General features: G+C 40.2%; 1 protein-coding gene and 1 pseudogene across 2 annotated transcripts in view; one reads left to right on the forward strand and one right to left on the reverse strand.

The window, feature by feature from the left end:
* The first annotated feature begins 2,488 nt into the window (after positions 1–2,488).
* Positions 2,489–3,209, forward strand: LOC145798028 (ethylene-response factor C3 pseudogene; annotated as a pseudogene).
* A 3,166-nt stretch (positions 3,210–6,375) lies between these two features.
* LOC114286419 (uncharacterized) overlaps positions 6,376–24,111 on the reverse strand; it is a 61,164-nt gene continuing 43,428 nt past the window's right edge. Inside the window, exon 5 of one of the 2 annotated variants that reach the window (XM_082883347.1) lies at positions 6,376–6,764. In XM_082883347.1, the coding sequence (XP_082739473.1) occupies positions 6,672–6,764 (93 nt within the window). In that variant the 3' untranslated portion in view covers positions 6,376–6,671. Of the gene's footprint in view, positions 6,765–9,029; positions 9,173–24,111 lie in introns of those variants that run through there. The other variant, XM_082883350.1, reaches the window with a different exon arrangement.

Below are 24,111 nucleotides of genomic sequence, written 5' to 3' on the forward strand. Positions count from 1 at the left end.
GAGATTGGAGAGATCATGAGTAATATGATCCGAGGTAGCCAAATCAAGATACCAGGGAGCAGCCTCAGATAGAGAAGGAGGAGGAGCATAAGCAACATAAGCTCTTGGTGGAGGATAAGCAGAAGAGAGTTCAGAAGAAGACTGAGATGAAGAATGTTGGGAAGAAGCATATGGATGCACAATCTGATGAAAATTCACATCCAGTTTGTGCCAACAATCAAGAGCCATTTGGTTACTTTTGCCACAGATTTGACAATTATAGTAGATGAATAGATTCTTCCTCCACCTCGAGAGTTTTGTCGTCCATTACCACAAAAAGAGCCTCGAAATTCTTCTCTTTGGCTTCGAAAAGAGGATCGTCCTCCTCTTGAAGAAGAAGATCCACTAGTGGAATCTCTCAGTGACACATAGGCAACTGTGTTTTCATGTGATTGCATTTTTCTCGGTTTGGAGTCTATATGGAAAGACTCAGAACACAGAAGAGAAGTTAAGTCTACCACGGAAATAGGTTCAATCCGAGCATGAACAGTAGTTTTAAGAGCATCAAACTCATCTGGCAAGCCATTCAGAGTAAGTAGTACTAGATTTTCATCATCCATAGATGATGAAGCAGGAGCTAATTGATCAGCAAGCTCTTTGACTTGAGTCAAATATTCTTCAATTGATTTGGAACCTTTGGTTAAATGAGTCAATCGATTCTTGATTTGATGGATGTGAGAACGAGAAACCATGGTGAAATGTTTGCAAAGAGCAGTTCATACCTCGAAGCTATGTTGCAGATGAAGAACAGAAGAAAAAATTATAGGTGTAAGAGTAGCAGTTATATAACTGAGCAGATGAGCATCAGTCTTGTTCTAAGTTGCTTGATCTGGATTCAAAACTTCAAGGCCATTGGAGTCAGTGATCATCAATGGAGGACATGGAACTGATCCAATTGCAAACTCTAACAGATCAGTAGCTCGTAAAATATTCTGAAATTGACTTTGCCATATAAGGAAATTGGTGGAATCGAGTTTAATTGTGATGAAAGAATTCAGATCGGAAATTAAGAGATTAAGATTTGCAGGTAAAGAAGAAGAAGAAGAAGATGATGAAGCAGCCATATGTGGATAGGAACTATGCTCGTAGGAGCTTTATTGTAACTCTGATACCATGATGAACAATTGAATCTTTCATTAATCAGATACAATGTATATATATACAGATGATGTAATAACCTCCTAACAAACTATAACAAACTCTAACTACTAACTAATCTTGAGTTAACAAACTCTAACTACTAACTAACTATCTTAAGTTGAAGCAGAGTTAGCTATTGGTGTAACTGCTGAACTTGAGACTGAGTTAGCTGCTGATGTTAATTTAGTCTTATCAGATTTGTTATAGAATGAGAGAAAATCCAAAACTTCTATAGTCTAAATTGCCCAAATGTGTAATTTTACATTTTGAGAAAATTACTTTTATTCCTAAAAAATTAAACTCAAATATGTAAGTGACTACTTTTTTTTATGTAATTTTCACTTTAATGGGACCATTGGTTTTATAAGAAAAAAGGGAGGATTAAACCAATCACAAAATTATATTGTATGATTTATTGGTGCTTCACCTTAAAAAAATTACAAAACACACTTAAATGCCTCATTTTATTTCTCTCAACAATCTAACATAAATGAATTAGCATTATCTCACAAATAAAATTTCTTAAATCATATAAACAATAGAGTACCAACTAATTATTTCTTATAAGGGTTTAGATTCTTTCAAGTTAATAATCTAAACTCGAAAGAACGTTTAGTTTGATAGACCCATTTTAAGATCGACTTCTGCGATCCAAACCATTTACCTTTCAATACTTGTTGAGTAGAATATTCATATTAAAAATTAAAATAATTAGACATCGATAATTATATATTCAAATCCCATTTATATTACAAAAAATTAGTAGTTACTGTTCAAATTATAATTGTCATTTATTTTTTTAAAATAAATATAATTTAAATATATAACTATTGATATTCAATTACCTTAATTTTTTACATAAATATTTTACTTAATAAATTACAAAGAATAAACTAATCGAATTACTAATTAGTCAAAAATTTGGCCCACCAAGCCCAATGAGTCTATCCCTTGTTATAATTACCCTGCCAATGAAATCATCAAATCCAACGTCACACCGAATTGTAGTCTGACCCGGCCGCCCATGCCCATGACTCCTTTGACTCACGTGCACCAAACTCCTTTTAGAGGGCCCTCCAACGACCTCACAACACGTATTTGCACCACCTTATCATTTTTTTTTAAAAAAAATTAATATTCTATACATATTTTTATTGATTTATATATAGATTAGTGTATCAACTTTTCTAATCGACCATTACCCCCACGTGTGGCTATATAAAGGCCTAATCTTCATAATATATGTTCTCATACGACCAAAGACCATTGACAACAAACACAACTATTTTTCAAAGCATTGAAACCACTCTTGAGATTCGTTCATGGATTCTTCTTTCTCTCCATACCCATATCCTGAATTCTCACCTCAATCTTCTTTCACTTCACTTGAATCCTCGTCATGTAATAATGTGCTAGGCTTCACCAACCAAACCACCCTTCCCTTCAATGAAAATGACTCTGAAGAAATGCTTCTCTTCGGAGTCATAACTGAAGCAGATAGTGACCACTCATTAATGGGCACCTCTTCATCTCGATCCAGAGATAAAGAGGCATGCTCAGAACCACGTGAAGAACTCATTAATGAGTCACTATCTGCTTCTACTTCGAATGCTTATAGAGGTGTTCGTAAACGGCTTTGGGGGAAATATGCAGCCGAGATAAGGGACTCCACAAGGAATGGTGTTAGGGTTTGGTTGGGGACTTTTGACACGGCCGAGGCCGCGGCTTTGGCCTATGACCAAGCTGCATTTGCGATGCGGGGTTCCTCAGCTGTGCTCAACTTCCCGGTGGAGGTGGTTTACGAGTCGCTTCTAACCATGCATTATGGTTTTGAGGAAGGGTGTTCGCCGGTTTTGGCATTGAAGAAGAGACACTCCATGAAGAGGAAAAGAGTTGGTAGGAAGAAGAAAGAAAGAGAAAATAATCAGACGAGGGTGGAAAATGTGGTGGTGCTAGAGGACTTGGGTGCTGACTATTTGGAGGAACTTCTAAGTTTATCTGAGAGTACTACTACTAGTGTTGGTGAGTGATCTAGGGTTACTCACATTATTTGAAATAAATATTAAATATAATAGTGATATTATGTAACCATCCCACTGTTTAGTGTTTCTGTTATATATATCATATTTTCTTTTCGATGAGGCTGGTGATTGATTTTAGTTTCTATCAGAAAAAGATAAAAAAATTCATTTGTAAAATTTGAAGACGATAGTGGATGATTAAGGAATTGTTTGGAATAATTTAAATAAGTATATTTTTTGATTTTTATGAAATATGAGTTAGATTTGAAGTAATGTAATAAAGAGGTGATGTAACTTAAATAAATGATGTGACTTAAACAAAATAATAATTTTTTAACTTTTTAACTTTTTTAAAAGTTGTCAAACCTAGCATAAGTTCTCAATTATGTGGGGCTTGGATGTTTAGTGCATGCACGTTGACAAGGGAACAATCTTTTCTTTCTTTGTCATATTTATTAATTTTCTTTTCAGGAATGATACATCTTCTAATTTAGAAGTTCTAAAAAAGCATTAATAATATGACAAATAATTACAAGAAAAAAAAAATTAAAATCAAAACATCACATCACATAATACCCACACACCTATTAAAACTATTATAACTCTTACTTTAGAAGTCTCAATCCTTTTTCAAATCTTCTTATCTGTGGGACATGCTCTTTCTTGATTATTAGTATAGCTGTGCAAAGGGACGGACCTACGTAAGGGACAGGTAAAGCCTCGGCAACCCTGCAAAAAAAAAAAAAAATAAATAAATAAATAAAAAATTGAACTTAAATTTTAAATTTTAAATTCTAAATTTAAAAAAAAAAAAAATTAGAGCTCTACCAAATTTTAAATTTTTGTAATATACTTAATGCAAAGTCTAGGTAAATTTAATCAGGATTTTTTTATTATAACATATTTTTGTTATTTCTTAATTGTATATGCATATTATATTTTAGTACTACAAATAATATAAGTTTCAGACTCAAGAAAAATATCAGAACAAAATATATTAAAATGTACCTAATAAATTATAAAAACTATATGTCTGACTAGACTTTTGAAATTGTTCTGTTTCAAAATAATATATATCAAAAAAATTCTGAATAAGTTGTTATTTTAGTAGGTTATTTTAGTTTTTGACTATTTTAGTAAGCCAAAATTTTTGTGTCTGAGAAGATAATTGGATTTTTATGTAGTTGGATGTGATGTTTGTGAGAGAAAAAAAAGTAATTATGGTTTAATGTATCATTTTATCTTATTAATTATTTTAGTCTATTTTATCTTTTTATAAATTTTAGTCTAAAAAGCCAAAAAATTACTTTTGTCAGTAAATAGCCCTTGAGTCAACTTTCTGGTTTTGCTCCTGATTGTGCAAGAAGGATATGTATGTATGTAGTTAATTAGCCTCATTTGTGAAATCGTCATCTTAGTTAAAAAGTTAAAAATTTATTAAATAAAATTAAAATTTTGAAAAAAATTTATGTCATACAAAATAGTTAAAAACAAATTTCCATTCATTTTATAAAATCAGAGATTCCTCTCTAGTCACATTACTTTTTGCACATTTATTTTTCATAAAAATATAAAATTTCCCTTTTCAAGTATATTGATTTTTTTTAATCCAATTTTTGTAGTAAAAATACTAAAAGCCTACTAAAAAAGTCATTTTTCAAACGGGACCCTCACTATATGTTCTCCTCTAAATTATTGGGTGATAAAAAATTTAAAAATGTCTAAGACTCCCTTTTTTTTCCACCCCTTTGACCTCCTCTCTCTCTTATTGGTTGGATTTTCTTTTCTTTTTTTTTTTGTTTCCCTTGTCCTCCAATCACCACCTGCCACATGTGTGTGAGGTGGTGGGGGTGGTGATTGGAGGGGGCCTCCATCACTCCTCTAAAAAATTTTATAAGTAATACATTTAATCTATATTGTGATTTTTTTATTTATAAAAATATTACATAAATAACGTTATATAATATTTTAAGAATATTCAATAATTTTTCTTGTTCTTGCTAAATGAAAAAACAATTCTTGTGTGCTCCGGTCTATCCTAATGCTCTCAAGCGTCATGTGTATCCTTTTATTTGAGTAGCCTATAAAATGATGGCTTAATTTTTGGAGGCATTGGAGGATTCTCCCAAAATTACATAATAACGTCTCATTCAAGAGAGGAATTTTTTTTTTTATTCTTAATTTCTGTAATCAATATGATAATTAAAAAAATAAAAAGATTATACTACAATAAAATTTAAAAGAAAAATGATATGCAAGTTTACTTTTTAAATCAATTTTATAAATCTAATGATGTGTATGTGATATGATTGGTTGATGATTAGATAAAATATGAGAGAGTGTGTTACCTTTAATATTCTAATTGATTGTTCACTATTACAAAATCATAAATAGATCATGTATATTATTTAATCACATGTTTTAAGTTCTGTTAAAGTGTAATTTTTGAGAGTGTAATTAAAAATAGTCATTTTTAATCACACGTTTTAAGTGTCATTAAAAGACACTACAAGAAATTTTACTTTTGGCGACTAAGTTTTTAGTCGCCAAAAGTACAATTTTTAGTCGCCAAAAATTTTGCCCGACTAAATATTTTGGTCGCCGGATTGGTCGCGGGAAAATTGTCGGGAAGGTATCGGCGACTAAAAAATATTTAGTTGCCAAAAATCCTATAAATGGCTACTAATATTTTTAGTCGCAAAAAATAATATTTAGTCGCCAAAAATCTTATTTTCCACTAATAAAACTTTGGTCGCCAAAACTTGAAGTATCTACGGCGACCAAAGTTTTAGTTGCCAAAGGATTTTTTTTTTCAATCTAATTTGTTTTATTTTATTTTTTTTAGCTACTAAATTCTTAGTCGCCTAAAGAGTGCTTTTATTTTAGCTACTAAATATTTAGTAGTCAAAAGTTTTTCTTCGTTTTATTTTTATTTTTATTTTTAGCTACTAAATATTTAGTAGTCAAAAGTTTTTTACTCCATTTTTAGCTACCAATTGTTTAGTAGCCAAAAACATCATTTTATTTTTTAAAAAAAATTAATTTGTCCACAACCTATACATATCTCATGCAATCTATAACAAGTATACAAACAAAACAATATATATATATATATATATTATCACCCATTCCACAACCTGCATCTATTTCACTTACAACCATCCAAACAAAAGAATAACTTTTAATGTCAACATTGCATAAAAACCAAGTATGTTCCAACTTCAAATAATAATTTCATACAAATCCAATAATGATATGAGCTACCGGTGACATCCATACACCAGCTATATATAAAATCAAAAGACTTGAAAAATTCACTAGAATAAATCAACCTCAACAAGAGCAATCATAGCTGCAGCCATCATTATAAAAGCATCCATAGCATTTACAGTGGGAGTCCCCCATTGCCATGGATATAGAAACCTTATCCTGCATGTTGAGAAGTAAGAGAAGCCCTTAGTGTTGTTACCATCACTCCTGGATGACCATGGATGTTCCCCGATCTTTCACTATACACTCATCATTTGGAAGGTTGAATGCAACAGTTTGAGGACCCTTCGCATCCTGCCATAAAAATGAAGTTCTCAAGCTTCAGTTTTTCAACCAGATAGTTCTAGTAGAACTTTGTACAAAATGGGAAACATCAGGTTCTGAATAAGAGATGACTTAAAAAGAGGCTGAAAAAGAGATGGCTTAAAACTAACTTCAAATAAAAAATTTAGGGAAATTACTCTATGAAACTTTGATAAAAATTATCCTCCGCTTGTACGAATCTCATGCATACATGCACATGCACCCACACCCACACCCACACCCACACCTGCTCACATGTGCTCATGCGCGCGCACACACACACACAAAAGACTATCTTTGGAAAGAAAGAATAAGATCAATAATCACAAAAAAATGAGCCATATGATTGAGATATACTAACTCAAATCTGAATTGTTGCTTGCTACCTTAAAAAAAAATACGTACATAGAACACAGATGACACTTACACCATGCCAGAACCCATCTTAAAACAATGGAGAGGGAAGACCAAATGTGTTTGTCAATCCATTTTCTAATAAGATGAGTGGGGGCAACGTCACAGATCAGAACCATCAACTAGATAGTTTTTAACTCAAAGCAACAACATGCCTGGGAAGAAATTCAAACATTTGTGCACACTGTTACATACACACGTGCAAGCACAAAAAGAGAGCTTGTATTAGATGGAAGCAGGAAACAGAGGCAGAAACCAGTAATGACAAGGACTTTTTTAAATGATTAATAAGAATCCAAGAATCAAAAGAGGCAAAGGATTCAAACTAGGAGGTGATCATTTTGTAAGTAATTGAATATTTCCCAATTCGGCACAATATCTGTAAATAAATTTTAAACATCAGACATATCATGGTACCTATTGAAAAGCCTCAATGTTCTAAGAATTCTTCAAAATTTATAATATGGTGCAACAACAGTTCTTGCAACGGTTTCATTTTTTTGATTAGCTGCAACAACAACTTCATAGTCTTTGAACATTTACCACATAAGTGAATTGAAGCCTGGATCAACCCACTACATAATAAGTACAAAGTTGCTGCTACTACCATACTCAAACCCGCATTCTCATTTTTGACAGCCCAACCATATTTTTTTATTGCCCCTACAAATAATAAAATTACTTTTTAAGGGAACTTTAAGAGCTTAAGCTTACTCTTTCCTTTTTCTCATTCTTTTTGGGCCTTCTTTATATTGTGTTAACATGGTGGATTGAAGGCGTGGTCCGATGTTCATTTATTGATTTAATTTTTTGTTCGCGAAAATGAAGTACTGTTATGGATTTAGATAAATCACATGCAAATTTCTGTAAGTTGTCATAATAATGTCTCCATTTTCATGGTTTCTCTTAGTAATTCATACTTAATGAGAGGAACTATTTATACACAAGAGGTTCACTTTTCTTTCATCTTCAAATATACTTATCACTTAAAAAGGTGTGTTAAAAGTTTACAATTATGTAGTTGTTGTGTTGCACTTTAGGACCAAACCACAGGAGATGGAACCATAAGGGGGAATGTGTTTTTGGGCCTAATACAGGTGGTAAAATGTAATTTATCCTTAAATAATGCAGTATTGTAGACCTATTAAAATTCTAAGGCTCAGTCTCTTGATCAGTAGTGAAGGAGAAATTTCTACCTGCCTGTGTCACCATTAATTACTTTAGTCTTCCACTTATCATATGCATTTACAAGTTATAAAGCGTGTTCCTGTTTTGATGGCCACATTAAGCGATACTATTAGCAAACTCCTCACATATAGCGATTTTGGTTCAGGAACATTTGCAGTCCTTCAAGTTAGCCTGTACAATCTAAGATTGTAAAACTCGTGTAGTAGTTATACAATACACATAAATGTACACAGTGAAGGAGCTGGCTACAATTCCACATTTGTAAAAGCTGAAAAAGTTCATCTAAAAGTACTCAAACAAAATGCTTCATATCATTAAATCAAAATGTAAATGCTTTCTAAAAAAAATTGAAGCCACAGATTTTTTTATTTTGCTTCCACAGGAATGTGGATAATCTCTGATTAAAAAGGTATCGATCATCAACACAATCAACTTAAAAGACTACCTGATCGTAACACCAAATGGTATTTACATATAGATATATATATATATATATATAGAGAGAGAGAGAGAGAGAGCATACGCGAGACGGAGCATCAATGGAGCAGAGTTCTTCTCAGCGATGAAGCCTCTAGATCTCGCGGCGGTGGCGGTGGATCTGTGAAGATTGGCGGAGGAGGAGGAGGAGGCGGCGGCATGAAAAGAGGGCAGCGACGGAGGTGGTAGCGGAGGCAGTGGTGGTCGCAGCAGTCATGATGGCAAAGACGGAGGAGGAGGAGGTGCTCCGGTTGCCGGCGAACGCGATGAGGAGCGGCGGCGGGGCGGCGGCGCAGCTGGACTCCTCAACCCTTCATCTTCTGAAACGCAGAGATGACCCTTGTAACACCCTCAAAATAATATATATAAACCCAACATTCAATACATCCATAGACATGAGAGAATAAAACATATTTCTATTTATCAGAGTATTCATTACAAAAGTATTACATGTTGACAACAAAAGTAAATGCCCTACGGGCTTACAACTTTCCAAGCCAACACTTGGTTACAAAAAGAGAGTACTAACTCAAATACACATTAAGCCATTGGCTTGAATTTACATGTAATACCAAAAGAGAACAACAAAAAGATCTATCAGCCTCAAAGCCTCCCAAGCTACGTCCTTAGAGATGGCATATCACCTGAACCTGAAAATGATGTCCCATATAGGGTGAGCCAACGCCCAGTAGAGATATGCTAAACATAATATGAACAATAACTAAAACATTAGTATTTGATAAATTTTTAACTCATATAAACAAACGTACATCCCTTTCATAACCAATCCATACTCACAGATATATATATATATATATATATATATATATATATATATGTCAATCCCTTTCCGTTTCATCATCCAAACCAATTCATATATATGGTTTTCAATTCATCCAGACAGTTTATAATGAGACTGCAACTCACATCATTAACATTTCCATGCTTCAATTCAAAGTGAGACTACAACTCATATCAATAATACTTCAACACTTCAATTCATCTACGTTATGCAAACATAATCAAGATTTAGGACTTTCACCCTGGACACTCCGGCCAACTTAATTATCACTGGAGTCCAGCCCCTATCTCCTCCCAAATCTGGTTTATGAGTACATCCCCTATCTCATCCCAAATCGTGGAGTACATCCCCTATCTCCTCCCAAACAACATACATATACAATGTATTTAAACACTTATCATATACAATGATTAAGCAAAGCACATATTCAATATGTTATTCTATCCGTCATATTCAATGACATACTCAATTGATTAGTTTTAATTCACCTAATCAACATGCAGTGTCTACAACAATCAAGGCTATCCTCCACCGATAGCCCAAAATAGTTATTTCTAAATAGATAATAAATTCATCAAACAGATAAATTATCAAAAATTTCATAGGTTAGTGGTTTATCAATCAAATCGTACCATTAAATCTCACAATTTCCCAATTTCCTTATTTCTTAACCAATTTCACATTCCCATAATTAATTTCATTAATTACTCAAATGACCTAATTATACCCAACTAAGGCATTTCCCTTTTTTTGTCAACATTGACCCAAAGGTCCAAATATCATCAATAAATATCAATAACCTCATTTTAAGACCCAAATACACATGTATAGTTCAAAGGAACAAAAACCCCTCTTTACACATTTCAAGCTTTGAAATCCTAACACCCAAAATTTTCCAACTTCAACATTAAATCAAAATGAATACATGTTTATGTCAAAGACCATAAATATGAGTAGTTATCCCTACCTCAAATGAAAAGATCCAAAGGAGATGTTGAACAAACTCGAAGGTGCTCCAAACCCACAACTTTTCGGATTAAAATGGAGGCCTTGAAAAGCTCTAACACTTTAATGAAGACACAAGGTTTGGGTCTCACTAAACCAAGATCAAAATGTAGAGAGAGAGAGTTCTAGAGAGAGGAGCTCTCAAATTAGGGTTTTGAAAAGCTAGAGAGAGAGAGAGAGTCGAAAAAGTGATTCAAAAATGGCTTCTCTCGGACTGATATACATCACAGTCTGCTCGAGCGTGGAACGCCCCGCTCGAGCGTCAGACACAGAATCCCGCTCGAGCATGAAAAGCGACGCTCGAGCGTCGAATGTACACTTCCAGAAGTTCTGCAGACGAAGGTCCCCGCTCGAGTGTGAAAGTGGACACTTGAGCGTCCGATGTCCTGCAGGGAAAAATACTGAAGACTGAATAATCCCGCTCGAGCGTCAAACTCCCCGCTCGAGCGGAGGAGCAAAAGCAAAAGGCTCGCTCGAGCGTCAAAAGCCCCGCTCGAGCGTGAAGGCCAAATCTAGGCATCAACTCTATGTTTCTAGACACAACCAACCTGTTTCAAACCTGCCCAACACAACCTAAAACTCAAATGCAAAGAGTAAAGGATGGAAACGAGAATAAGACAATAACACACATCCACCGAACCGAGTCCGGAACACAATAAACAATGAAAGGAAAACCGGGACGCTATAACCCTAATATTTCATTGGAGAGGTATTGATCTCGCCCGTTGGTTCTTCAAGTGATCTTAGCCATCCGTTTTACATCCTTGCTAACTTATTTTCCCGACTAAAAATAGCTTCGTCGTTAATTAAGTAAGGAACCTGTAGACGTCCCCCGAACGCCCCGGGAGGAACGAGTCCCGTTCTGTTCGCATTGGGGTCACTACAGCTCAGGACTCTCAAATTGTCACGGTTCGTAATCTGAACCAAAGAGTCCAAATCCGGCAAATCGTTTTGAGAAAACAGATTTTTAGAAAAGAAATGCCAAACATGGACTGCTTTGCCAGATACAGAGTCGCCACCTAAATATTTTATTTTGGGAAAATTTAGGAAACCCTGACTCGTTGCCTAAGGCCACGTGTCCGTCATCACCAAAGTTGCCTCGGCTCGGGAACTTGGGTACGATTGGGGAAGGTCACTTTGTGAGCACCCCCGCTCGCCCGATTAAAGATCGGCCTCTACTAACCATGATATCTATTTTTGAAAACATTATGTGTTCTTATTCCGGTTATTAGCCTAGATTACTATGTGATGCGCACAACATACAAGTATAGACTGGATCGTCTGAATTGGAACAAAACATTTCATGTTTGTTTGTTTTGAAAATGGTTTGATGGTGCTACCCGCAAGTAGGCTAAGACGTAGATTTGCCACCCTCGGGTGGGCTTAGAAAACATGATTTTGCCACTATCTAGTGGGCTTAAAACACACATTTGATGAATTGTTCCAATCCAAATAACCCAACCTTCACCCGCAGGCATTCAGACAATTATATCACATAAGCATATAGCCTCATGGTAAGCATGCTATTCATGGCAATCACTCACACGCATGCAAGGATGCTAAAGCATAAAACTTACCGAGTACTCCAAGCCAAAACAGAAGCTAATTAGAAATCCATGCATGATCCTAATTACACGGAAATGCCTAATGCAACACATGCAAAAATGCAACTATAGCAGGCTCGGCTATTCTAAACATGGCATATGAAATGCTATATGTAACAAGTCCGCGAGGGACCCTGCTACAGTTCGGACTCGATTTGTGTCACGGTTCTTAATCTGAACCAAAGAGTCCAAATCCGGCAAATCGTTTTGAGAAACAGATTTTTGAAAAGAAGTGCCAAACATGGACTGCTTTGCCAGATACAGAGTCGCCACCTAAATATTTTTTATGGGGGAATTTAGGAAACCCTGACTCGGTGCCAAAGGCCACGTGTCCGTCATCACCAAAGTTGCCTTGGCTCGGGAGCTTGGGTACGATTGGGGAAGGTCAGCTATGAGCACCCCCTCTCGCCCGATCCGAAGATCGGCCTCTACTAACCATGATATCCAGTTTTGAAAACGTTATGTGTTCTTATTCAGGTTATTAGCCTAGAATTACTATGTTATGCGCACAGCAAACAAGTATAGACCAAATCGCCTAAATTGGAACAAAACATAGCATGTTTGTTTTGAAGATGGTTTGCTACTCGCGAGTAGGCTAAAATGCAGGTTTTGCCACCCTCGAGTGAGCTTTTAGAAAAGATGGTTTTGCCACTATCTAGTGGGCTTAAAACTCACAATTTTAGTGCATTATTCCAATTTAGGTAATTCAACCTCCACCCACAGGCATTCAAGCAGTTATATCACATAAGCAAGTAGCCTCATGGTAAGCATGCTTTCATGGCAACACTCACACGCATGCAAGGATGCTAAAACATAAATGCTCACCGAGTACTCCAAGCCAAAATAGAAACTAGTTAGTAATCATATGCATGATCCTAGTTCATGTTAAGATGGCTAATGCAACACATGCAAAAATACAACTAAGATAGGCTCGGCTAATCTACAATGACATGTGAGATGCTACAACTAGCACGTATTCAACTTGGAATTGAAATGCAATGCAGTTAGTATGATGCGCCGAGCCCGGTGCATGCAAGACAAATGTATGGATGCACGTATGCATAGCATAAGGTATGCTAATTTAAATATGCCCTAATACTAACCATCAAAGCATGTAAGTGAAAGGGAGAAAGAAGTGGGGGTTGGAAGACATGCACACACGCACCCACACTTATTACAAATTCGCCCTCGCTTGGAGGGACCAAAAGAATATACAAATTAGTTATTACAGACCACTTAATTAATTAACAATTAACTAAACTATGGAAAGCAGTAAAGGCCTCGGGAAGAGGATCCAATGCGCGTGTGCTCGGGTTTGCTCGGAAATCCAACGCCATGCACAAGTTTGCCTCTGTTTTCCCTGCTCTGCTCCTCTGAAAATTGCCAAAGTCTCAAGGATGCCTTTCTGGATACTGGGAATCACCACCGACTGAGTAGAATTACCACCGGCAGTGAATTGTGGTCACCGGCACAAAATGCATCCATCGGCTGGTGATTGACTGCCGGTCGGCAATGTATCTTGCCGGTCGGCAAAGAATGTCTGCAGAACCTGCAACTCTCAGCAGCAGAGGGCAAAACAAGGCATGGCAATGCATTTCAAACAAATGTGTGCACCAACACACCCCCTATCATGTTTATGACTCAAAGGGACTTGGTTCTCGGTTCTCGGACCACCAATCGCGCATTTCAATGCGTGATGGCCCAAGAAACCAAGTGTGCATTTTCAATGTGGAATGAAATGCACGTAAACAAACAATGAGCTCAACCTCTATCATACTCAAGTCAAGAGGCCAAGCATGCATGCCAATGCAATGCACCCTAGGCATGTGAGCTAGTATGCAACATGGCGATGCAAACAAGCAAGCAATGAACAAGCATGCAAGCTAGTGGACATGCAAGACATGATGCAATCAAAGCATGCAAAGTGTAAGACATGTAACAACATGTAAAGAGTGGACTTAAACTAATTTGGGCAGCCCTATACTAGGCCCAAAATAGTGGCCATAATGATGCAAGTGAGGCAACAAAATACATGGAATGCATGCACAATGCATTAACCAAGCTTAAGGCACAAAAATACAACTCTACCAAAGCATGGCAAAGAGGGAATATGGCATACAATGGTGCATGTTCCAGATCTGAAATGGCATGCCAAATGACTCCAAAATGACTCAAAAGCATGCAAACACTCATGTAATGCATTGTTAAGGACTCAAGCACTAAAGCTAGTGAAATGCAATACACCATAAACATGCAAAGCGATGCTCGAATGATGAAACCAGCCCCAAATAGTCCCCATGCAGCCCAAAATAATGCTAAAACATGTATGAAATGTAGCCAAAATAGGCTAGCATGCTTGGCCAAAACAACATGCAACATAGGCTAGTAAGCATGGATTGTATGGCAAGTATATGATGCACATGGAATCTCACCAAACCATCAAAAATCAGTGAATAAAACATGTGAAATAGGCCCAAATAACCACTGGTACGCAACCATGGCATGCAAAAATGATGAGTTACTTTAGAGGGCCATGCAAGGAGTTATTAAGCACATGCAAGATAGACATTTAGAGAGACCAAATCAACTCTGGAAATGGCTTATGGGGGTCCTAAAACCCACTGAAAAATGCTTGAAACAAGGTTTGAAAGCATGCAAATAGGAGCCCCTTTGGAAGGCCAAAAAGGGCAATAAACAAGACAACAAGGAGAGGGGATGGCCCTCTCCTTCTTAGGACCTTAAACCACCATCCTCACCACTGAAATCCCTCAAGATTTCAGTGGTGAGGAGGCCCAAACAAGGTGGTCCCGAAACTCACCAAAAATAGCACAAAATGGGTCCAAACAAGGCCTAAGAGGGGGTAAACGACCCCAAACACAAAAGTGGTCTTAATGAAGTATCTTAAACACAAAAAAACAGAACTTTTTTATGTTATACACAAAGCCCAAATCCGAAAGCAAGACAGGCTAAAATGGTGTGAAAAAACGGGGAATAAAGAGGGAAAATGGGTTACCTTTGTAGCCAAAAGGGGACAGCAGCCTCTAGACCCAAAAATGCAACCCTCAACCTCTGAAAATGGCCTCCAAGCTCCTTAGGTTGATGATGGAGGTGTTAGGCCAAGAGTTGTAGTTCAAATGGCCAAGAACTAGACCCTTTTGAACCCTCTAACCAACACAAATGTAGAGAGAGAGGGAGATATAGAGAGGGAGTGATATATATGTGATATATCAGATTTTTCTAACCTCTCTAATGGAAGGAGAGGCTCTCCTTATATAAAGAAACCAATAGGGCAAAGCTTCTCTTAGAAGCTTTGACTAAAAAGGCCAAGCTTCTCTTAGAAGCTTGGAGCAAAAGGGCTAAGAAGGCCAAGCTTCTTGGAGAAGTTAGACAAAAGGGCCAAGCTTCTTGGAGAAGCTAGGCAAATGGGTCAAGCTTCTTGGAGAAGCTAGACAAGGGGTCAAGAGGTGCAAGCTTCTCTTGGAAGCTTAGAAGGGTTCAAGCTTCTTAAAGAAGCTAAAAAAAGGGTCAAGCTTATTGGAGAAGCTAAAAAAAGGGTCAAGCTTCTTGGAGAAGCTAAAAAGGTTCAAGCTTCCTCAAGAAGCTAAAAAAGGTCAAGTTTCTTGGAGAAGATAAAAAAGGTCAAGCTTCTCGGAGAAGCTAAAAAAAGGTCAAAAGGTTCAAGCTTCTTGGAGAAGCTAAAAAAAAGGTTCAAAAGGGTCAAGCTTCCTCAAGAAAAGGTCTCGGCCAGGAAAAGTGGCCGATTGATCAGAAACAGTGGCCGGCCGACCAAACACAATGCCGACCGACAATAAACAGTGCCGACCGGCAATATACATTGCCGATGGCAGCAAAAACCAGCCGGTGGCCTCTGGCCATGGCCGGTGGTGTGTGGGGATGCTTCACAAGGCATTCCCTGCCCCTCCAAGGCAAAATGCAAGTGTTTGGTGCCAAACCAGACACTGAACAGTCAAGTTCGGAGATCCTGAGGCAAGGCGCGTAGCCGAGACCTCCGGGAACTCCAAACGAACACAAACATGGATGATCACCGAGTGTTCAAACGGTGACGTCCAAGTCTTAAGGTCGGTCAAAAATGGGGTGTCTACACTATAGCTAACATGTATTCAACTTGGAATTGAAAATACAATGCAGTTAGTATGATGCGCCAAGCCCGGTGCATGCAAAACAGATGAATGAATGCAAACATGCTATCATACTGTATGCTAATTGAAACATGCCCTAATCTAACCATCATAAGCGGGTAAATAAAAGGGAGAAAGACGTGGGGTTGGAAGACATACATCACACACACGCACACTTATTACAGTTGTGCCCTCGCTCGGAGGGTCCGAATAAATAATATACAGTCCCAAATAATTACAGTCCAAATAATTACAAAAATCCTAATTAATTACCAAATTAACTAAGAAAACAATAAACTGGCATGCAAGCCAGGGACTGCCTTGACTCTTCTTCAGATGATGGATGATGCAAGTCCGGGTCGCCTTTGCACGGAAATCCACTGTGATGCCCCAATTAGCCTCTGTTTTGCAATATTTTTTGAAAAACGCGCCAAGCCCCGGAAGACGGCTGATTCTTGATTTGCTGCAACAGAGAGCAGGCAAGAGGCATGGCAATGTATTTTCACACATGTATGCGTGACTACTCTTCAGGGAGTGTAGTCCTCGATCCTCGTGCCACCAATCACGCATATCGATGCATGATGGCCGAGGAGTCGATTTGCATGACTCAATATGGAATGAATGTACACATAAACACAATAAAACCTAAACTCCATCATGGATAATCCGGAGTGTCGGTGACTGGGAATTGAGACACGTTCCGTCACTCGAAGTACGAAACGTACCTCGTTTCCCGTGCTCGGGCTAACTCCTATCCCAAGCACAATGCAATATGCATGACATGCATGAAATGCAACTAAGATACAACCTAACATACACAATATTATGAAATGGCATACACGATGCACGAGATAACATGGCATACACAATGCGCTAACATACAACCTAGCATACGCAATGCTATGAAATGAAATGGCATACACAATGCATAATGGACTTACACCAACATGAGTAGACCTCAGCCACACTCACATAGGAGGCCATTAGATGAAAATGAGATACTCGAAATGCGTGCACACGTGCACGCAAACTGAGGACCGAACCTAAGGCACGAATGCCACTCTACCAAAGCATGGCAAGGCATGGAATATGGCATACTAGTATGCAAATTTCAGCGCTAGAATATGACCCAAAACAGCCCCGAATCATGGAAACATGGCACCCGATGCATGGAATGAGACCCGAAATGCAAAACTAGGCACACGCAATGGCCTATAGCTATACAAAGCATGCATTATTTGAACATGAAGTGTGAAGAAAGATTCAAGGCAGTCCCAAAAAAAGCATATTTACAGTTTTAATCAAGGCCAAACAATGAATACAAATGGGGCTAAGCTAGCATGCAAAAATGGCCCCGTAAGAGAGGTAATGAAGCAAGTAACAGCTTCTGGCCCCAAATGGCCGAGAGCCCTTTAACAAAGTTGAAGAAGGGCTCAAAATGAAGCACTTTACAGTTTATAACAAGCCATGGATCTAAACACAAACAGGCCTAAAACAATGTGCAAGAAATGGGCCAAAAGGGAGACAAAGAAGCAAGTGATGGTTTCTGGCCTCAAACAGAGGAGGACCCTTCAACAAAGTTGAAGAGAGGCCAAAAAAATGGTATTTTACAGTTAATGACCACACCCAAAACAGTGCACATGCAAGCCTAAAATATTATGCAAAATAAGGCCTAAAAAGAGGCTTAAACACAAAGTGTAAAAGGGGAGCCTCAAACAGAAAAAGTCCCTTGATAAAAAAGAAGAGGGGGTCAAAATAAGGCCATTTACAGTTCGGACCAGAGTCCAAAAACACAAGCACAAGGGGCTAACATGTCATGCAAAAAAATGGCCACAAGAGAGATAAAGAGGCAAGTGACAGATGGAAGCCTCAAACAGTGGAGAGTCCTTCAACAATGTTGAAGAACGGCTCAAAATAAGTCACTTTACAGTTTACAACCAAGCTCAAAACAGTTTAAAAAAGGGCCTAAAATACTATGCAAGAAATAGGCATACAAGAGAGGTAAAGAAGCAAGTGTAAGCTAGAGACCTTAAACATGGAAAGACCCTAAAGCAAACATGAAAAATAAATCAAAACATGACTATTTTCAGTTAGGGTCGGAGCCCAAAAATGGAAGCAAGTATGGCTAATATATTGAGCAAAATAGAGCAAGAAAGAGGGAGGAGATGACTTACCCTTGAAGACCAAGTCTTTGACAACTCTTGGCTTGAGTTTGGTGGCTCCTTAGCTCTAGAAAACAGCTCCAAGTGGCTGGAATGGAGGATGGGGGTGTGGTGCTAGGTGGTGGTGTCTAAATGGTGTAGGGTTTGGAGAGGTTTTGGTGCTTGGAAAAGAAGGAGAGGGAGAGACAATATAGGAGGCTTAAAGTAAAATTTTGTAACCCTCATATGGGAGCTGGAGTTGCCATTATATAGGCAAAAGAAGGGGAGAAAAGGGGGGAAAAATGGGGGGGAAAGAATTTAAGTTTCCCCTCAAAAGTGCAGCCCCCCGGATACAAAATCTGGGGGGAAACAGAATGTATATTTGAACTGTACCAGTGGAGGGGATCATGGCCGGCCGGCTCTTCCCATGGCCGGCCGGCTCTTCCCATGGCCGGCCGGCTCTTCCCATGGCCGGCCGGCCAAGGGTCAAAAGGCTCAATGAAGATTAGTGGCCGGCCACCCCAGAAAGAGGGCCTCCCATGTGTGCACAACACAACCATGTAGTCAAAAACTGGAGAAAGTGAACCAGGAGAGAGAAAAGGCCACTTTTAGGAGGGGTTCAAAAGGGTCAACTAGAATTACTGGCCGGCCATGTGATATTGGTGGCCTCCCAGGTGTGTACAACACAAATATGTGGTTTGGGGCAAGAAAAAGTGGCCTTAGGGTGGTCAACATTGGCTTTCGAGGGAGAAAAAAAAACGGGCGACGGAGGGCGACGGAGGAATAAAACTGGTTTTCAGAATAATTTCTGGCCTCCCACCCTTCTACGACCTTTCTAACAATGAAACAGAGGTCCCTGCCAAAAATAAACTCAAACCGATGCAAACTGAAGGTTCGGGGGCCGAAACGCGCAGCCCGAGGCCCCAAAAACTGACTGTTAGGCACCGGAAGTGGTGTTCAACCAGGAAGTTGGTTTTTTGAGCCACAGTGTCCCTCAAAAGGGGGCAAATAAGATGCATGCCAAAAACCGGAGCAAACGGAGGTGGTTAAGCGGTCCCGAACTGAGGCACACGGCCAACGGCTCCGAAAAATCGGAAATCGGACTCCAAACGGGCAAAATGGCCTACGACCACGAAACGTAGCCTACGGCCACTGAGAGATGATCTACGAGACCTCTCCCTCCCTTCGGGAAGAGAAAACAGAGAAAACAGAGCCTGGTTCACAAACCGAGGCAAAGCATGAAAGAGTCCGGAAGTCCGGAGGCAAGGCTCGCAGCCGAGACTCTGAAACCTCTGAATGAGCACAATATGCACCATCACCGAGCGCTCAATCGGTGACGTCTGAGTCTTAAGGTCGGTCAAAAATGGGGTGTCTACAATTGCCCCTCTTTGACAGAACTCGAAAGTCATAAGGGACGGGAGTGAATGTCAAAGCCCAGAGACGACTCATTTTTGACAAGGCCAAAGACTTAGACAAACAGGCGAGATAAACAAAGATGTGCCCGCAGGCGTGCCCGCAGGTAGGGGGCAAGATGCAAAATGATATGCACAAATCCGGACGTAACTCATGATCATGCAAATGCAGCAAGCTGTAATAAAGCAAGTATTCGCAAATAGATGCAACAGTTTTAAGCAAGAATGCAAAGCGACAACTACATTTCATGCAGTTAGGAATGCAGAGAATTATTCAATTCTCATCACGTCTCACACGGAGAAGATACGATACCTGCGCGATTCATCTGGTTGCACCAGCTTCAAATGAACCGTACATACAATATCGTGCCTGCAAAATAAAGAAACTCAACAAGCACAACATATCTAACAACATATGTTCATTGTGATATCGAATGCAGACAATCGCGGTGTTGATGGAAAAGTGCATCGCAATGCGGGAAGAAACGTGCGTGACAACGCGAGTTTAAGCACGGAGGCTCGGTGATATCAAAGAGACGTGCATAACAATGCAAGTATGTGCATGAGGATGCAAGTTATGTGCATGATAATGCAGAACAAGCGTAAACCAGGATGTATGTTTGTCACAAAACAACGAGCAAGGAAATGCGCGTTTCGGCGAGGGCGACTCAATCGCGGCCTCCGGTTCACCTCCTGGAGAGGTTACAATATGTTCAAAAGGATATATCTCACTTTAGATGAGTAATGATGAGACACGCATCGGAAGTTGAAGCTGAGGTTCCGGCGGAGCGATTTCGCGACAGAAAGTGCACTTCTCTTGTACTTTTTCAAGTCCCGGGGACTCCAATCCTCCCCAAAATTTGCAGGGACCTTGGGGGGCGTGTGGGGAACACCACCGGCCAGTTTTATTGGGAGAGGGAGGCCACCGGCTAGTTTTTGAAAAGGGAATGGCCGGCTTGCCAGAAAAAGTGGCCGGCCGGCCACTTAGCCAAATTTCGGGGCAATTTTGTACTTTCACCCTCTTTTCTTTAAATATACTCATCCAAACACTTCATGCTCACAAGTGCAGTTCCAAAAACATCTCTTCTTCCTTCCCAAACCATTTTCTCCCTCAGATCTGGGCTCTATACGCGTTTTCCAATGTCCCATGTAAGTTGTTTTCGCGAAATCTTTCAGTTTTAAGCACTTTGAACCGATTAAATTTTGATTTCGGGGCTTCTTTTCCCATTTTCGCCACTTGAGGTGAGTTTGTCTCAATATTTGGAAGATTTTCTCGGGAGTTGACTTTTGTTGACTTTTTCATTTCCCAAGAGTTGACTTTTGTTGACTTTTTCCAATTTTGGCTCATTTTTGCCCCTTTTGCAGATTTCTTGAAATGGCAGGTCACTTTCCCCACGGCGGAGGTTCTCCAGGCGCTGGAGGCGAGCCTGACATTATGTCTTTGCATCCGAGGGTTCGCCCCTTTATCCCCGAGAGGTACGCCCCTCAGGCTCATATCCTCCCACGAGTTGTTTTCTATCACTTCACTGATTTCGATGAGCGAGCACCCGGGGATCTCCTTCTCCAGGAGCCAGAGCATCACCTCTCCCATGAGGCACGAGAGGTATTTACTTCGTTTTTACCGTTTCTGTAACATATTATGAATTTTTCATGCATTTTGTTTGCATTCTGAACACACGGTTCAATCATTTGAATTCCTGAACACTCAGCCCATAGATTGATTGTGAACACACGGCGCACGTTGGTTGAGGGTTGAACACGCAGCCCAAAATATTGATTTTCTGAACACACAGCCCAAATTGATTGTGAACACGCAGTCCATACTGATTGAGAGTTGAACACACAGCCTAAAACACTAATTTTTTGAACACGCAGCCCAAATTGATTGTGAACACGCAGCCCACAACATTGATTTTCTGAACACACAGCCCAAAACACTAATTTTCTGAACACACAGCCCAAATTGATTGTGAACACGCAGCCCACACTGATTGAGAGTTGAACACGTAGCCCAAAACACTAATTTTCTGAACACACAGCCCAAATTGAAAGTGAACACGCAGTACACACTGATTGAGAGTTGAACACGCAGCCCAAACACTGATTTTCTGAACACACAGCCCAAATTGAAGGTGAACACGCAGTACACACTGATTGAGAGTTGAACACGCAGCCCAAAACACTAATTTTCTGAACACACAGCCCAAATTGAAGGTGAACACGCAGCACACACTGATTGAGAGTTGAACACGCAGCTCACAACACTAATTTTCTGAACACACAGCCCAAATTGAAGGTGAACACGCAGCACACACTGATTGAGAGTTGAACACGCAGTCCACAACACTAATTTTCTGAACACACAGCCCAAATTGAAGGTGAACACGCAGCACACACTGATTGAGAGTTGAACACGCAGCCCACTTACTTTACTTTACACGCAGCCTATTCATTTTATTTGCACGCAGCTTATTCATTTTATACTGAAACATGTATTCATTCTGAATGCAGGTGACTTCTCGTACTGTGCGGGGATATGGCTCTACTGCAGTGACTCAGTGAGAGATTGGTACATCGAGCTCTCGGAGGCTGTTCGGGATTTGGTTGACCTAGCGGGGTTTGGGCCTTTCTGTACTGGGCTATCTCGTTGTCCTGCCAGGAGGACGCTGATGGCCGCCTTGGTGGAGAGATGGTGGGACACCACCAACTCCTTCTATTTTTCTGCCACGGGGGACTTGACTATGACCCCGTTTGACTTTGCTGTGCTGACTGGCCTTGACGTGGGAGGTTGGCCTATCCCTTATGACGAGGATATGGGCCAGTGGGAGGCCGCTTGGATATATCTGCTGGGGGTTCGCCCGCCTGTTGACAGAGCTTCAGGGAGAGTCCGATACACCTAGTTCTCTTCCCATTTCCGGCGGGTGGAGATGGAGCCCGGGACTCCTGAGGAGGCAGCACAGTATGCCCGCGGCTTTCTGATGTTCCTCTTCAGGACCACTTTGTTTGCCGACAGGGGGAACACTGTTGGGCTGTATCTGTTGAGTGCTTTGGTGGACCTGTCACAGGTTAGACGGTATGACTGGGGTGGCGCCGGCTTGGCTACCCTTTATTGCTACATGAGTGCGACTTCCCGCGGACGGGGGGACTCACTTGGCGGCTATTGGAGAGCCTGGGAAGTACTTTCTGCACTCTTGATTTACATTTCTGCTCCTCATTACTTGCACATTGCACACGCATGGCGCGCTTTATACTCTGTATCGTGCACTTTACCCTCAGCACTTCGTATTCTGCTTTGTTTTCCACAGTTGTGGGTCTATGTGTATTTCCCGATATTGGCCCCGGAGTTGGTGGTAGTGGGACCTCTTGTGACCCCGTACTCGCTTGTATTTGAAGGCCAGCACCGGCCAAGACCTCGGGAGTCTCTCCTTTATCTGCGGCAGTACTTCGACACTGTGCGGTCGACGGAGGTACTTCAGAACTCTCAGTTCTTTCTGTTTTCATCTTTGATTTGTCCTGTACATTTTTGATTTTTGCTTGGCTTATGCATCTGTTATCCGCAGATTACATGGCAGCCCTGGGCGTCTTTAGGTGAAGGTCTCCGATTCCAGTTTGTCGGGGGGTGGGGTGCCTCCCGGTACAGGCTCCTGTTCGAAGGGCCAGTTGGTAGGGCCTGGTTTTTGGGGGATCGTTTCTTGCGTCAGGTCTGGGGATACACTTCTCAGGACGCTCCCTCAGCACCCCCAGTCGATATGCGGATTGCTAATAGGCTCCCTTCCTGGGATATTGTTAATGCTATGCTGGGTACTGATGCCTTGTTACATCTTGAGGAGGGGAATTACGCTACTTACCGTCACATATACCTGATGCCTCCATTAACGGGAGTTCGTACTCCGACGATGAGGCCTGCTGGCATGCCATCTTCGAGCTAGGCCCGGGCTCGGGCTGCAGACGCCCCTTCTACCAGCAGGGCTGGTACATCTAGAGGTGGGAGTGGATTGGTTCCCCCGATTCCTCCGACTTATCCTCATCCTGGATAGCCAGACATGCCGACCGAGTTGATGGGGTGGCAATATGGGACTACCTCTCCGATTCCGATCCCGATAGAGCCTCCGATGCCCGGCCATCGATATGTCAGAGACCCCGACTCACCACCGGT

This window comes from Camellia sinensis, chromosome 8 (assembly GCF_055761805.1).
Source record: "Camellia sinensis isolate YWXY chromosome 8, ASM5576180v1, whole genome shotgun sequence".
NCBI lineage: Eukaryota > Viridiplantae > Streptophyta > Magnoliopsida > Ericales > Theaceae > Camellia > Camellia sinensis.